Source organism: Triturus cristatus, chromosome 3_2, assembly GCF_964204655.1.
Source record: "Triturus cristatus chromosome 3_2, aTriCri1.1, whole genome shotgun sequence".
Taxonomy (NCBI): domain Eukaryota; kingdom Metazoa; phylum Chordata; class Amphibia; order Caudata; family Salamandridae; genus Triturus; species Triturus cristatus.
In genome coordinates, this window is record NC_140584.1 from 852,586,287 (window position 1) to 852,602,482 (window position 16,196).

General features: G+C 45.8%; 1 protein-coding gene across 2 annotated transcripts in view; it reads right to left on the bottom strand.

Annotated features, from left to right (window-relative positions):
- PROCA1 (protein interacting with cyclin A1) overlaps positions 1–16,196 on the bottom strand; it is a 62,960-nt gene that overhangs the window by 13,409 nt on the left and 33,355 nt on the right. For both annotated transcript variants that reach the window (XM_085649130.1, XM_085649129.1), the window contains one exon: positions 3,971–4,103. In XM_085649130.1, coding sequence (XP_085505256.1) covers positions 3,971–4,103 — 133 coding nt within the window. The remainder of the gene's footprint in view (positions 1–3,970; positions 4,104–16,196) is intronic.

The window sequence follows — 16,196 nt, forward strand, 5'->3', positions numbered from 1 at the left end:
CTTGTCACAGGGAGGCACTAGTGGAAACTATTGGGATTTGTCCCACACAAGTTCACAGGTTTAAGAAAATGTGAGATACTAAAAGTGAGAAATTGGAGTAGGGGACAAAACCTCACCCAAACTATGGACCTTATATCTAGGAGAGTGTACACCCCGTGAACAGTAGTACTCTCGACTGCTTTCCTGTGCTACATGTGGAGCCCATTGATAAAGCATGCTGCACTAAGAGAGTGTGAGGTCCATCATCCAATGGGAGTTCAAGAATGAATGGTAGTTCCATTCATCCAGAAGTGTTGTACTTTTTTATGTTTATTACTGTTTACTGAGAGTGTTCAACCGTCTGTTAACTCTTCTCTCTCCCTCTTTTGTGCATTAGCTACCTATGTTGCACCTGTTATGTAAGCCTGAGAGAACCATGTGATGATCTTCTTGTTATTGCCACCGGTCCTTATTGTTTGTGTTAGGAAGTGTTGCATTGCTGATATCATGCTGTACATTTCTTATGTTGTGAAGCTCTGAATAAAGTTTTCTACTACATGAAAGATACAACAATTTGCATTGTCAATGCTAGTTTTTAATGATGTGAATGAAAGAGCAAACCCTCACAAAATATGTGAGCAGAGTTTACTTTTGGTTTTCCATGTGAAAAAAGCAGTTTTTAAATGGACTAGAAACAATGTGCTGGTGCCCCTCTTCTGAGTCTGGCCTCAATCTAGCGATTGGTGTGAGGGTGGAGGTGGAGGGTCTGTACCAACAATGTGATGAGCCTGTATTCAATCAATCAATCAATCAGGTTTCAGGGCATCATTGGCTCCATGGACATCCTGAGCAGTGGTGGGGTGGGCGGTATGGGGTGCGGGGGGAGTCGTGCAGGGGGAAGTCATGCAGGCGGAATACAAAATAAATAAACGTACCTTGAGGCCGGGTCCCGCATCTCAGCTCCTGCTCTCCTGCCTCCGAGTACAGAAAGCAGGCAGCCAGGCTCTCTCCTCTAAGCCAATCACGACGTTGCAATGCAGCATTGTAATTGGTCTGAGCACCATGCCATGGCGCTCAGCCAGGGGCTGGAGGGGTGGACATGTTCTCCTTGCAGGCTGTAATGTAGCCTACATGGAGAATGTGGAAAGTGCGCATGACTGGTTGGGGAGATCCGAGAGGGCCGACCAAACAATCATTGCGCACTTAGGAGTGGGCAAACCACTCCTCCCAAGCTCCGAGAGAAGAGCAGCCCCACCCACACGCCTGCCCGCAAAGCAGCAGGACACAAAGCATAAAATGATAATAGCTCTCAGTTATTATCATTTTATGTTTTTACTTGGCGCTGCTTAAAAGCTGTAGGGTGACGTTCTTCCGCCATAGCGGAGGAGCCCCCACTGATCCCGAGATAGATCTAGTAGCCAGGCAGCTCACTTTTAGACATTTAGAAGTATGCTTGGAATGAACCTGTCCCAAAACATTTGTTGGGGTGGTCAGCTTAAAGTTTTTTTTCTTCAAAGGACACCCTGATAACTCAATAGATGCTTGAGAGTCAGCTTAGACCATCTGTGGGTTTGTGGACAACTAAAGGGGGCATGAAATGCATGAGCTAGTGTTCACTTCAGAGCATCTTTGGCTCGATAAACGTTGTTAGGGTGTTAGAGGTGCTTGTGGTGGTAGTCACTTCAGAGCATCTTTGGCTCTGTGAACTTCCTGAGGGCCCAAAAGATCCTTGAAGTTGTGGTCACTCTAGAGACTATTTGGCTCCATAAATGGAATAGGATCCCAAGAGATGCTCGAAGGAGGATTACGTCAAAGAGTATGGGGCTCAATTAAATTGCTGTGATCCTGTGGGCCTAGGAGATGATTGGGGAGGTGGTCACTTCTGAGCATCTGTGGCTCCATGACCTCCTCCTCCTGAGTGTCTAAGAGATGTACGGGGGTAGTCACTTTGGAGCTTCCAAGGGAAATGCTGGTAACCAGCCTTTCCATGTATGTTTAAATGTTGACCAGACATTGATATGTTTGCTCATCTGTCTACCAACTCTAGAACATGTACATATAGCATGTTTTCTGTTTTCATCTGGGGATTTCTTGTTGCACTAGAGCTAGGACCGATGGGCCAATGGCTTAATAGGAACACAAGAGGAACCTCAAGAGCACGCTGCAAATTCTATGTAAACTCTAACACCGGACAAACATGGATAGCCAATTTACCATTTGTAATTGTGTGTTTTAACTATATATTAAAGCGTATCACAAAAGTTTAAAACTGATGTACATTCTGTACAGATGGCCGAATTGACAGGAGTTAAAAGCAGTAGGGTAGGCGGAAGTTAAAACACACTGGACAAGGACATGATCCTTCTCACAGAGCGATCTTTTTTCTGGCCTATGTTCTAAAGAGAAGGGTACTTTTTAGGAAGGGCCTGGCGGGGTTCTCAGTCCCCCATGAGGGTAGCAGAGGTCTGGTGGCATCAATGGTTGTGGTTATTAAGCTGTGCAGATGTGATTTCTCTGTGTAGGAGTCTCAGATACCACTGAAGAGGGTCAGCGTCCAGATGGTTGGTTAGAACATTATTGACTTAAAAAGACTAGTCTTAATCATCCTTTATCTGATTATTGAATCATGTGTGATGATCCTTATGTTCCTGCAGATCAATAAGTAGGTAGCTGAGTTACTTAGGGCCTGATAGCGCTGCATGGTGGCGCCAACAGAGATATTCCTACCAGTGCTGAAGGACAAGTAACTGATGCTTCCAGCAGATCTAAATTACCAATGCACATGGATTTACTGGTCATGTTTTACAGACAGGACCACTTGGCTTTATTAAATCAGCATGACTTGTGTTGCATCCTTGGGTGGACTGGTGGCAGGTTTGGCCTGCTAGTTTGGTGTCTGGTTTTCAGGTTGAGCTCCTTCTTGCTGTTGTGCTCTGACCCACTTGTAGCTTAGATTGCTGTCTGAAAGGAGCCCAAGCTGAGCAGCCTTTCTGAGCAGCTCTACGGCCTCGACTCAGGAGACAACTCGTCCGGAAGGGTGGATGCAACACTTCTAGATCTGGAGCTTGGAGGCAATGGTGCAACCAAAAACCTGTGCAGGATCATGAACCTTGGACACCCGACCTAGTTCTAGTCCCCTAGTAGAAAGCCAGGGAAAGGGATTAGTGGGGAGACCATTTTTGTAAAATAAGGACTTTGGTTGGGGTCATGTAGAAAACGTGACCTCTTGCAGAAGGCTGAGAACACTGGAGTTATTACTGTGTCTTTTGTTTTCGCTGGTTGTCCCCGCCTCCCCCTCCTCCATGTCCCACTGTGTGTGTAGAAATGAAGAAAGTGTCCCTCTTCACCTGTTCCCTGAGAAGATACACTAAGACATGGCTAATTATGCATTAACTGGTCGCTCCTTGTAGGAAGTGATGGTGTTGCACTGTCTCCCTAGAGCGCAGATTGGGTATTGTATGTTGTTGCAGATGGCTGGACACTCACTACTTGCCATAGGCAACTCTGTACTCACATTTCAGGGGGCTTGATGTGCACTCGGGCCTGCTTCATACGCACTTGTGGCCTGCTTTATAATGACTCGTGGCCTGCTTGATACTCATGCGTGGCCTGCTTGATACTCACTCGTGGCCTGCTTGATACTCACTCGTGGCCGGCTTGATACTTGTGGCCTGCTTGATACTCGTTGACTGCCAATGGGCTGAGTGTTTCTCTGGCAGGTTATCCTGGCCTCCTAGATAAGATGACCAGGGTCTATGCCCTCAGTCCTCGCAGGCACCTGGGTTCACTGCGTGCCCATCGTCTCATGACATGGCAGTCAGTGAAAGCTTCCTGTAGCACAAGCCCATCCCCCCTATCAGGAGGCTTGCTTCTCACTTTTCCTAGTGGCTATGTCTGATGGTAACCAGTACAGGTTACCTCTAGACCTACAGAGCGGGGTGAGCGTGTCACAAGCCGGGTACCTGCTTTTCGCATGCGCATGGGTACTCACTCATTGTCACAGGCACAGTGGCTGATGGTGTGCCAGCGCATGTTCCGGTAGCCGTAGTTGTTGGTGAACGGATGGATGACATGTTGGCAGTGGTCATGCTCCCGGCAACAAGCATCAGTCTCCTTAAGTTCTCCTGGAGAAGAGTAAAGGAAGCAGGATGAGAAAAGTGAGAAATAGTGTCAAGACAACTGAAAGATTGCTAAACACTGGCTATTGAGACAACCAAAGCCACAGCAAACTTCTAGAAGCCAATATGGTCTTGGCCCAAGTCAGCTAATACTTATGTATGTATGTATATATATATTCACTGAAAAAACCATAGGTTTCACACACGTTATAGTTACGAATTAGCATTTAAAAAACCTTGCAAATTCACTTAAAAAACCATAGGTTTCACACATGTTATAGTTAGCTGGACATTTCACTCGTAAAAAACCAATGAAATTCCCCCGTTATAGTTAGTGCAGGCAACTATAACTCACGCGACCGCAATCCTCTGCTGATGACGTCAGATATTACATCACTGTATTTAGACACTTATTTACCCATGTCTTCTTCCATTAATCTTTAGCTATACATATATTACAAATATTTATTTTCCATAAAGACACATATGTCATCAGTGATGTAATATCTGACGTCATCGGCAGAGGATTGCGGTCGCGTGAGTTATAGTTGCCTGCACTAACTATAACGGGGGAATTTCATTGGTTTTTTACGAGTGAAATGTCCAGCTAACTATAACATGTGTGAAACCTATGGTTTTTTAAGTGAATTTGCAAGGTTTTTTAAATGCTAATTCGTAACTATAACGTATGTGAAACCTATGTTTTTTTCAGTGAATTTGTACGTTTTTTTAAATGCTAAGTTATGTATTTATTTATGTATTTTTTTTTCAGGTTTTTCGCCGTGCGTGCTTCACACACTGTGCGCGCGCTGTGGGCGCTCGGTGCGCTTCGCGCACCGATCACCCACGGTTCGCCGTGCATGCACCGTGCGCGCACCTCGCGATTTAAAAAAAATTGTTTTTTTCGCCCTTGGGGGTCCTTCTGTGACCCCCTGACCAAGGCTAGGGGGCAGGAACTGTCCACTCTGCCCCCTTTTCACGTTCTCCACCTTTTTTTTTCACCCCCTCAGACTGCGAGAGACAAAATGGCGGCCGACACTTCCTGGTTTCGACCGATTCGAATGTTTACCGACATCTAACAACCAATCAGAATTGCGCTCGCGCACGGCAGGGTATAGATATTGATATGCTTTTAAATGCTATTTTCTCAGGAAATACTGAACAGATTTACACCAGATCTGCAAAAGGCACTTCCTTGACCTTATGGCTACCTCTCTGCCAAATTTCACGTAATTCTGTTCAGCCGTTCGGGCTGTAGCTGCGACTAAAGGTCCTATGGAAAAATGCATGGGGAAAACGCGTTTTGGGACCCCCCCTTTTTCTCGGCCCCCGCTTGACGAATCACCCCGAGACTTTCAGGGTAGGAGCTGAACGGAGCGCCCCATTAGTTTCGAAAATTTCGCGAGGATTCGTCAACCGGCGCCAAAGTTATTCAAAATAGAATTTTGAGATTTCCTATGGAAACTAGGTTGTAACTATAACTATCTACTGGCGACCGCCAGTAGATAATATATATAATTATATGTATGTATATATATACCCACACAAACACCCCGCCTCATGTAATATACAAAGATCCGCTCCCATTGGATGGTTGATAATTTGTGTAGTGGAGCATTGTGTGCTACGCGAGTGGTGTCGCTTCACTTCGTACTAGTGATTACATGCAGTGGTGCTCATAAGTACCAGAGGTGATGCTTGCAACTTAACAAAATAGAGAAATGAAAAGTTTATAAACCTCTATATAGACATTTTGCTTCTTGGAAAGAGCACAATACAAAGAATGGTGGTGATCGGGGACCTGCAGGGTTAGGAAAAGCGGGGGTGGTTGGTGAATGACAATTGGAGAATGGGGGGTTGTCTTGGGGTTGGCTATGTAGGCGGACAGGGTACCTGTGCATGCATCCCTGCGTGTTTGCAATCTTGTACTTACTCTCAGAGGTTGATGACCTGAGAGAAGATGTGTGGTTGAAGTACATTACTGTATGAGAGAAGGCTGGCACTAGGTAAGATTTGACGGGCTAATGTATTCAAGAAGTGTGGGGCAGCAAATGTACATGACTGACCTCAGGAGCAGGTGAGTTTGGTGTTTGACCACTGTATCCGCAAAAAAATATTGTGGGTCACAAATATCGTGGCCAGAATATCGAAGGTGAGAATATAGTTTTTTAGATATTTAATATTGGTTTTTTTAAATATTGTTGTGTATAATAGTGTTTCTTTAATGCAGTTGTATAAAATACCGTTTTGTAATTAGTTTGAATTATAGTTATTTTGCAGGTATAAGTTATTATTGTAAATTATATCTGTTTTACTTGTTTAGTAATGTTTGTAAATTTCTATCTTTTTACATTTAATTAGAAATTATTTATTTAGCAGAGAGTTGTTAGGTTTGTAGTGAATAAGTGATGGAATTTTTCTAATATGTAATTCATTTGTTTTAATGTATTCGTTTTTATGTAGTGTAATATTTCCTTCACAGTTGATTATGTTAATTGAATTGATTAATTGTAATTTTAATTAACTGTTGATTTTAATTATTTATTAATTGGGTGATTTGTTTACATATTCAATAAATTGTGTTAAATAATTATATATTTATTAATAAATTCACCACTAATCCTTTATGGGTTCCAAAGTAGCGTGCTATGCGCCAAAAAAGCGCTTCAGTATCCCATCGAGGGTAAAAAGCGCTATACAAAGGTAAGCCTTTTTCACTCTTCTATACCTCCACTATCCTTCTCAATCCAAATAACTGACTAACATATCCACCGCTCAAATTACTATCATATTTTCACTAAACTAATTCACCACTAATCCTTCATGGGTTCCGGATTAGCATGCTATTAGCTGACAGAGCGCTTTGACACCTCATCTGGGGTAGTATAAATGCAAGTACGATACAATACAATATATTCATTTTTATTGTACTACTTAATATTCATGTAATGTTAGTAAGTTTTTGTTTTTTAATATGCATTTTTTAATTAATTTTAGTTATTTGTGGGTTTTCATTTTTAGGGTAGTAGGGCAGCAAGTGTTGTAGGTGAAAATAGTTTTAATATTTTTAAAGCATTTTTTTTCATTTGTGTATGAAAAGTTTTTATTTTTAAAATATTATTGTATTGGTTTCTTACTTAATGATTACATTCACTATTTTAAATATGTATTATTTAAAAAAAAAAAAGAATAAATAACAGTTGGGAATAGTAAATCTGATTTCTTCCATAGTCCAACACTTTCCCTACCTAGGAAGAGGTTCTGTATTAGTCCTGGCCTCAAATGTTTGCTTGGCTGCCTAAAACTCGTATCACATCTGCTCTATGTATCTGTTCAGTTAATCTAAGTGACGATTGATGTCTTTTTTTAAAAATTGACAGTTACTGATTGTGGTAAGCTATGTGCCACTTTCGTTGAAGTTTCACACCATACTTGTTTATGTCACTTTAGTCTGTACCAATCTTCACACAGCGAATCTCTGTCCCTTTAGTGGGTACCAATCTTCACACTATTGAGGTCTGTGCAGGTTTAGTCGCGAACAATCTTCACGTCATCACTCGTCCCTGTGTCACTTTAGTCCTTACCAATCCTCACACCACTAATGTTTGTGTCACCTGAGTTGGTACCGACATTCACATCACCTGCACTGGGTAATCATTTAATAGGGGGTTAGTGAGAGTGCATGTAGCTACCACTGATCTCCGAGAATCTAGATTACTGTGTCACTACGGAGAATGGATTCATCCCTGGTAGGTCTCCCTAGCACTGAAGAGAGGTCATGCTAATGGCCGATTGCGCGCTATAGAAATGCATCAAGCGTGACGTAACTCCCAAGACTCTGGGGGAAAGCCTCACGTGCTCGCAGTCACTATGGAATATGAACGCAAGGGGCTTTAAGTGGGCAGGTGGTGTCCGGTGCTGAGTACATGCACTTCATTCATTTGAAATGGAGAGTAAATGCACGTTTTAGTAGATGTGCAAGCAACACTTTTAATGGAAGAGTACCGGCACTTCTCAGTAGCAAACGGGTCCTCTGTGACAGTGAGTATCTGCATCACACTTAGCATTCCAGACACTGAAACACTGCATTCCACTCACACTTTAGGAGTCAGACAGCATGGGAACATTACGTATACAGCGCGCACGTACTCACAGTCCCTCCAGGAATGTTCACAGGACACCAAAACAGACGGAGGTGACGCACATCGCCACATACACAGTTAGATGGGCGCAGTCAAGGAGCGGACAGGGGCTCGCGCTTATTCCCACATGATATGGGGTCGTACCCCTGAGACCAGCACTTGTTTCCAGAGCTTTTGGGAACTTTTAAACTGCACCATTGATAGAAGCCATTGAAATGTGATGCACAGCATAGCCCTCCCTCTCCACACATCCGCCGGCCCCCTATGCGCGTTCTCTCCTTCCCCCAATGCACACACAGCCACCGCTGAATGCACAGCTGGGCTGTTCCAGCCAGAGATATCTGGTGAAATATGTTCAGCCTACATCACCCCTCCATCCAACGCCCCTCCACCGCCCGTGACAGAACAATGAAGGGGAGTACGTGTGAGAGATTGAAAAGTGTGAGGGAGATCAGAGAAGAGACATTGCATGAGGAGGAGGGGAGACATCTGGCTGAGTGCAGAAGGAGGGACAGTGAGTACAGAGGAAGTGACACTGTACTCTTGACCCGTGAGTACAGAGGGAGTGACACCGGAGTCTTGAGTACAGAGGATGTGACACTGAAACCTTGAGTATAGAAGGAGTGACACTAGTCCCGTGAGTACAGAGGGAATGACACTGGACTATTGAGTACAGAGGGAGTGACACTGAACTCTTGAGTACAGAGGGAGTGACCCTTGAGTCTTGAGTACTAAGGATGAGACACTTGAGTACAGAGTATGCAACACTACAGTCTGAGTACTGGAATCTTGCGTACAGAGGGAGTGACACTAGTACTCTGAGTCAATCAATCAATCAATCAATCAAAGGCATTTATAAAGCGCACTACTCACCCGGAGGGTCTCAAGGCGCTGGGGGGGGGGTCCGCTACTGCTCGAACAGCCAGGTCTTGAGCTTCTTCCTGAAGGAGAGGTGGTCTTGGGTCAGGCGTAGTTCGGTGGGGAGGGCGTTCCAAGTCTTGGCGGCCAGGTGGGAGAAGGATCTACCTCCTGTTGTCGCTCTGTGGATGCGGGGGACGGCTGCGAGGGCGAGACTGGTCGAGCGGAGGTGGCGTTTGGGAGCGTAGAAGTTGAGGCGGCTGTTGAGGTAGGTCGGGCCTTGGTTGTGTAGGGCTTTGTGTGCGTGGGTGAGGAGCCGGAAGGTGATTCTTTTGTTGATCGGGAGCCAGTGCAGGTCTCTCAGGTGTCTGGAGATGTGAGTTCGTCTGGGGACGTCGAGGATGAGTCTCGCCGAGGCGTTCTGGATCCGCTGGAGTCTCTTCTGTAGCTTGGCGGTGGTACCGGCGTAGAGGGCGTTGCCGTAGTCCAGTCGACTGGTGACGAGGGCCTGGGTGACTGTTTTCCTGGTCTCGGTGGGGATCCACCGGAAGATCTTACGTAGCAAGCGCAGGATGTTGAAACAGGACGAGGAGACGGCGTTGACTTGTCTGGTCATGGAGAGGGAGGAGCCCAGGATGAAGCCCAGGTTGCGTGCGTGGTCTGTCGGTTTGGGTGCGTTGCCCAGGGCAGGGGGCCACCAGGAGTCGTCCCAGGCGGAGGGTGAGGAGCCCAGGATGAGGACTTCCGTCTTGTCTGTGTTCAGTTTCAGGCGGCTGGTCGCCATCCACTCGGCCACGTTTTTCATCCCTTCGTGTAGGTTGGCTCTGGCGGTGGCGGGGTCGTTGGTCAGGGAGAGGATCAGCTGGGTGTCATCGGCGTAGGAGATGATGTTCAGGTTGTGTTGGCGTGCGATGGCCGCAAGGGGGCTCATGTAGACATTGAAGAGGGTGGGGCTGAGCGAGGAGCCCTGAGGGACGCCGCAGGTGACTTCCGTGGCTTCTGATCTGAACGGGGGCAGGCGGACTCTCTGTGTCCTTCCGGTGAGGAAGGAGATGATCCATTCCAGTGCCTTCTCCTTGATCCCGACGTTGCTGAGGCGCTGCACTAGGGTGCGGTGGCAGACAGTGTCGAATGCCGCGGAGAGGTCCAGGAGGATGAGGGCCGCTGTTTCTCCGTTGTCCAACAGGGTTCGGATGTCGTCTGTGGCAGCGATGAGGGCGGTCTCGGTGCTGTGGTTGGCCCGGAAGCCTGACTGGGAAGGGTCGAGGGAACCCTGAGTACAGAGGGAGTGGCACTCGAGTTAGAGAAAGTGACACTGAACTCGAATACAGATAATGTGACACTGGAGTCTTGAGTATAGAGGGTGTGACACTAGACCAGGGGTCTCCAACCTTTTCTGAATTGAGAGCTACTTCAGCTCAAGGAAAGTCCTGTTGAGCTACTAGCAAACTTTATCACTGTAAAATATTTTACAGCACATGTAAACATTACACTATGACCACCCTAAGCAGGATTAACATAGTGCCACCCAAGTATTCCAGGTGATAGTACCAGAAGAAATGCTATGGAAACATTTATCACTATTAAATGACCCCACCTGACTGATAAAGTAACATTCAAATCTTCACATGCCTTGTGGCACAAAGGACATAACCACAGCAATAGGTCTCCTCAATTCAGCTTGACTTATCTTTCAAGTATCAACTTTTTTTTTCTTTGCAACTCAACCTTTAAGTTGGTCTACTTTTATTGTCAAGTATTCCTCTTTTCTAGCCCCCCACCATAATGCAGGATTGTGAGAGGATTGTTATCCCAGCCCGCGGAGCGCACTCAGAGAGCGGCCATTCCGCTGCTCAGCAGACCACGCCCCAACCAAGTATCAACTTTAAATGTGTTTTGGAATTGCAACCTTTTGTCTTCATCAGCATATCAATTTCTGGAAAAAAACAGATTTTTCTATCACCACTTTCCATTTTGGGCAAACAAACTAAGGGGCGTATTATCAAGACACAGCGTTAAAATTATCGCTGCTTTAGCGGCAGAAAACTGCCGCTAAAGCGGCGATAATGGGCTTGATAATATGCCCTTGAGAATTCCCATTGAAGCCCATGTACTGGTGTCAACATGGGCTTCTATTGGAATTCTTTGCGGCATATTATCAAGCCCATTATCGCCGCTTTAGCGAGCGGCGATAATTTTAACGCTGTGCTTGATAATATGCCCCTACATTTTCCTGAAGAAAACCCTTGTTTGAAAAAAATTAAAATACACGTTTTCATTTTTAGGAAATACATAGTACCCAAACATCAGCTAGTCATTTTAAATGGGCTCTCACCTGTACAAATGCCTCACATGGACAGACTGCTTTAAATGCTCAGGTATTACAGTCATTATCCATGGCACCATAGCACCAAGGACGACTCTATAATACCAATAATGCCCACCAGTATAAATTGTGCCAAGTCTGAACACCATAAAGATCAGGATGGCCACCATATTATCAGTCATGGTCATTATTATGCAAGGGGCAGCCACAATTATATCAGGGGCACCTAAATATAGTGCAGTCATGCTCTTAATATGTCACTGATGGCTGACAGTATACCATAACTAGACAACAAATACCCAAAATAGTATAGGATGGCCATAATTATGTCATTAGCACTATTATGCCATGAACTGACACAATTGTGCCACAGACAAAACCCATATGATGGGTGCTAGCATACCCATTTGGTAATCCTTGATACCAGGTGTAGCTTACAGGAAGCAACAGTGTTTATAATGGACGCACACATAGATGAATGCAGATGAGGCTCTTCATTTTCTCTGCTTAGGATCATAGCTTTCCTCAGCCCTTGGCTGCTCATGCACGCAACTGAAACATTTTCACTCTGACTTCTGCAGTCCCACACTTTAGTGGGTCAGCACTGATTACTGCTCAGGCTACCACTGTCACTCTTCATTTATGGCCTGCTGTTCACACACATGGTGAAATTGATAAAGCAGGGGACTACCACATGGCTAATCATCTTGTGACTTAGTCCGAGACTGGATAAAGGTGACCATGTGGCAGACTCAATAGGCCGACACAGTGTGTGTTTGATTGTTAATATGAGTCCCTGCCGTAGGCGGGTTGGCTAAAGATCTTCAGATGAGAAGTGCTGCCTTTTTCAATATGCTTAGAGTCTCTGCAAAGACTCTCTGAATGAGATACAAGGATTGACTTCACCTCTGAGAGCTACTTTGAGGACACTGGCGAGCTACCAGTAGCTCCCGAGCTACTCGTTGGAGACCCCTGAACTAGATTATATTGAATTGGACAGGGTCAAGAACTTGAAGTACGTGTTAGTGGTTGTCTGTGCATTCAGTATATGGGTTGAGGCTTACGCCACTAAAGACAATACAGCCATTACAACGGCAAAGGTACTCCTGAAGGAGTTCTTTCCTCGCTTTGGTTTGGCCTGTTTGATCTGGAGTGATAACGGAAGTCATTCCAATACCAAGGTTATCCAGTTAGTTTGTGACGGTTTGCACATAAAACAGGAATTCCATGCTGCAAACCAACCGCAGTCAGCAGGTTTGCTTGAGAAGTACAATGGTACTCTCAAACTGAAATTGGCAAAGATTCAGTAGACAACAGGGTTACAGTGGCCAGATGCTTTACCGTTAGCTCTTTTGTCGACAAGCACAGCAGCACATTCTAGGACAGGATTGTCACCGTATGAGGTCATGTTTGGACACCCGGCAAATGTCTGGGGCGTCCCGCGTCCCTGTCGGTTCCCCGATATTGAGTTCCCATTGTTGATCGACTACCTGTGCCAGTTAACTGAAAATGTGCATTCTATTCACCAACAGGTCCGGGAGGTTCTGCCTGATATACCAGAGGGACCCGGACACAACATCCAGCCTGGTGATTGGACCCTTGTGTGACATTTTCATCAGAAAAAGAGTTTGGAGCCACGCTGGAAGCGACCTGAACAGGTCCTTCTAGCCACCAGAACAGCAGTCAAGGTTGCAGGTCGAAAGAGCTGGATCCACGGCGCTCATTGTAAAAGAGTACCTCTACCTTTACCCTATGACCAATGGGTCGTTAATGGAGTTGGGGACACTTAGTGCCTCAGTTAATCCCCTTTAGCAAAGCAAAATGAACGTGGACACAAACAGATGCAGAGAATGATGATACACTAAATGCAGCGGTTCCTCTAGAAATCTGAGCCACTAAGGAGCCGCTGTTTGTTGACCCCTCTGTGCCTGGAGTTACCAGGTACAAGTTGCGCCCTTGGCTGAGGATTAGTGCACCAAAGGAGAAGTCAGATTAGCCAGGGATGGACTGTGTAGGTTAGGGTGGACTTTGCTATAGTACCAATGGTGTTAGTTCAGGGTGTCGTGAGACTGGTGCACTGTTCTGACATTGGACAGGATAGATAGAACATACTCCCTATGAGGGGGGTACATTATCCTGTGCGATGTGGGATTCATCATAAGCTTAGGACTGAGCAACCTCCACCGACGGTCCTTAAGAGTGCCAACGTTGATGAGCAATTGGAGCCTGTACCAGTGAGCCTCAGAAGGACACTGGGAACACTTACTTTTGCTATCAGTTTTATTGTATTTCTCTTCTTGCTTCATAATGCATCCGTTTGGTCGACCTATTGAGGAGGAGTAACAGCCATTTGCAGCATCGCGTTTAGCGCGGGTTTGGTCAACAAAGAGTAAAATAGTTTACATATTAATTGTTGTGATTATGCTAATAACAATACTTGGAATAACGTGGTTTCTAGACAAGAAATATCCTGTACATTCCTTGGTTGGTACATCGCCCACTCCCCCCGAACATGTTTTTGTCACTTTGGCTCCACACAAGGCAGTGCATAGGTTGTCCTACACCGATAAATGTTTTTATACAAATGTTGCCTCAAGCTCATAATGTGTCCAGTCCAACTAATTGCTGGGTTTGTGGGTTGCTCCCTTCAGTCACCCATAAGAGTGATAATCTGTTGTCCCTACCATTATCATATATCGGCAGCTGTGAAGGTTGGTTTGAATTGTTCATTATGGTGCACTACCATTTCCAACTCTCTACTCTGGTTATGATCCCTGCTGATTCTCACACTGTGGTAAAATATTAAGGGTGGGCGTAATGTGCGTAAGGGACCTACGCGGAGAGGCACGGAGATGAAACCAATCTCCGCACTCTCCTCATAGTTCCCTTACGCACATCCCGCCTGCCTTAGATACATTAGAATAACAATTGTTAAGAGTAACCTTACCTTATCGGCGGCGTCCCTGGGCTCTGATCCTTCTCCAGCGCGTCTTCTTGTGGGAACCCTCATGAGGACAGAGAGGGTGATACTAGACTATTGAGTTCAGACGGAGTGACAGAGGGAGTGACACTCGTCCATTGAGTACAGAGGGAGTTACACCAGTCCAGTGAGTACAGAGGGAGTGACAGTGGCATCTTGAGTATAGAAGGAATGGTACTGGACTATTGCATACAGAGGAAGTGACCATGCACTCTTGAGTACAGAGGGAATGACACTGGACTTTGAGTACTGAGGATGTGACACTGGACTCTTCAGTACAGAGGGAGTGACACTGGAGTATTGAGTACCGAGGGAGTGACACTGGTCTCTTGCATACAGAGGGAGTGACACCGGTCTCTTGCATACAGAGGGAGTGACATTAGACACTGGGTATGGAGGGAGTGACACTGGACTCTGAGTACTGAGAATATGACACTGTACCCGGAGTACTGAGTATGTGACACTGGAGTCTTGAGTATGGAAGGAGTGACACTCAACTGTGAGTACAGAGGGAGAAATACTGGACTCTTGCGTACAGAGGATGTAATTCTGGACTCTCAATTCAGAGGGAGTGACACTGTACACTGAGTACGGAGGGAGTGACACTGGACTCTTGCGTACAGAGGATGTGATTCTGGACTCTTACGTACAGAGGATGTGACACTGGACTCTTTGGTACAGAGGAAGAGACACTAAACTCTGAGTATAAAGGGAGTGACATGGCACTCCAGGCACAGATGGGATGGCACTAAACTCTTGAGTACAGAGGGAGTGACACTAGTCCTGTGAGTACAGAGGGAGTGACAGTGGAATCTTGAGTACAAAGGAAGTCACACTAGACTCTCAGTACTGAGGATGCGATACTTGAGTACAGAGGGAGTGACACTGGACTCTTGAGTACAGAGGAAGTGGCACTGGACTCTTGAGTACAGAGGTGGTGACACTGGACTCTGAGTACCGATGATGTGACACTGGACTCTTGAGTCCTGTGGAAGACAGAGGGAGTGAAACTAGTCTGGTCACTACAGAGGGAGTGACAGTGGCGTCTTAAATACAGAGGGAATGTTACCAGACTTTTGCATACAGAGGCAGTGACAATAGACTCTTGAGTACAGAAAATGTGACACTGGACTCTGAATACTGAGGGTGTGACACTGGACTCTTCAGTACAGAGGATGTGACACTGACCTTTGAGTACAGGGGATGTGATGCTGGATTCTTGACTGCAGAGGAAGTGACACTGGACTCTGAGTACTAAGAATATGACACTAGACCCTGAGTACTGAGGATGTGACATTGGAGTTCTGAGTACAGAGAGTGTCACATTGAATTGTGAGTACAGAGGGAGTGCCACTGGACTCTTGTATACAGAGGTTTTGAGTCTGAACTCCGAGTACTGAGAGAGAGACACTGGACTCTTGTGTACAGAGGGTCTGACACTGGACTCTTGCATACAGAGGGAGTGGCACTGGCCTCTGAGGACTGAGGATGTGACACTGAACTCGAGTACAGAGGGAGTGACACTCAACTCTGAGTACAGAAGAAGTGAAACTGGACTCTAAGTACAGAGGGCGTGACTCTAGTCCAGTGAGTAATGAGGGAGTGACTCTAGCCCCATGAACACAACGGGAGTGGCACTGGACTCTTGCGTACAGAGAATGTGACAATGGACACTGAGTACAGAGGGAGTGGCACTGAACTCTGAGGACGTGACACTGGAGTCTTGAGTACAGAGGATGTGATACTGGACTCTTCAGTACAGAGGGAGTGACACTGCAGTGTTGAGTACAGAG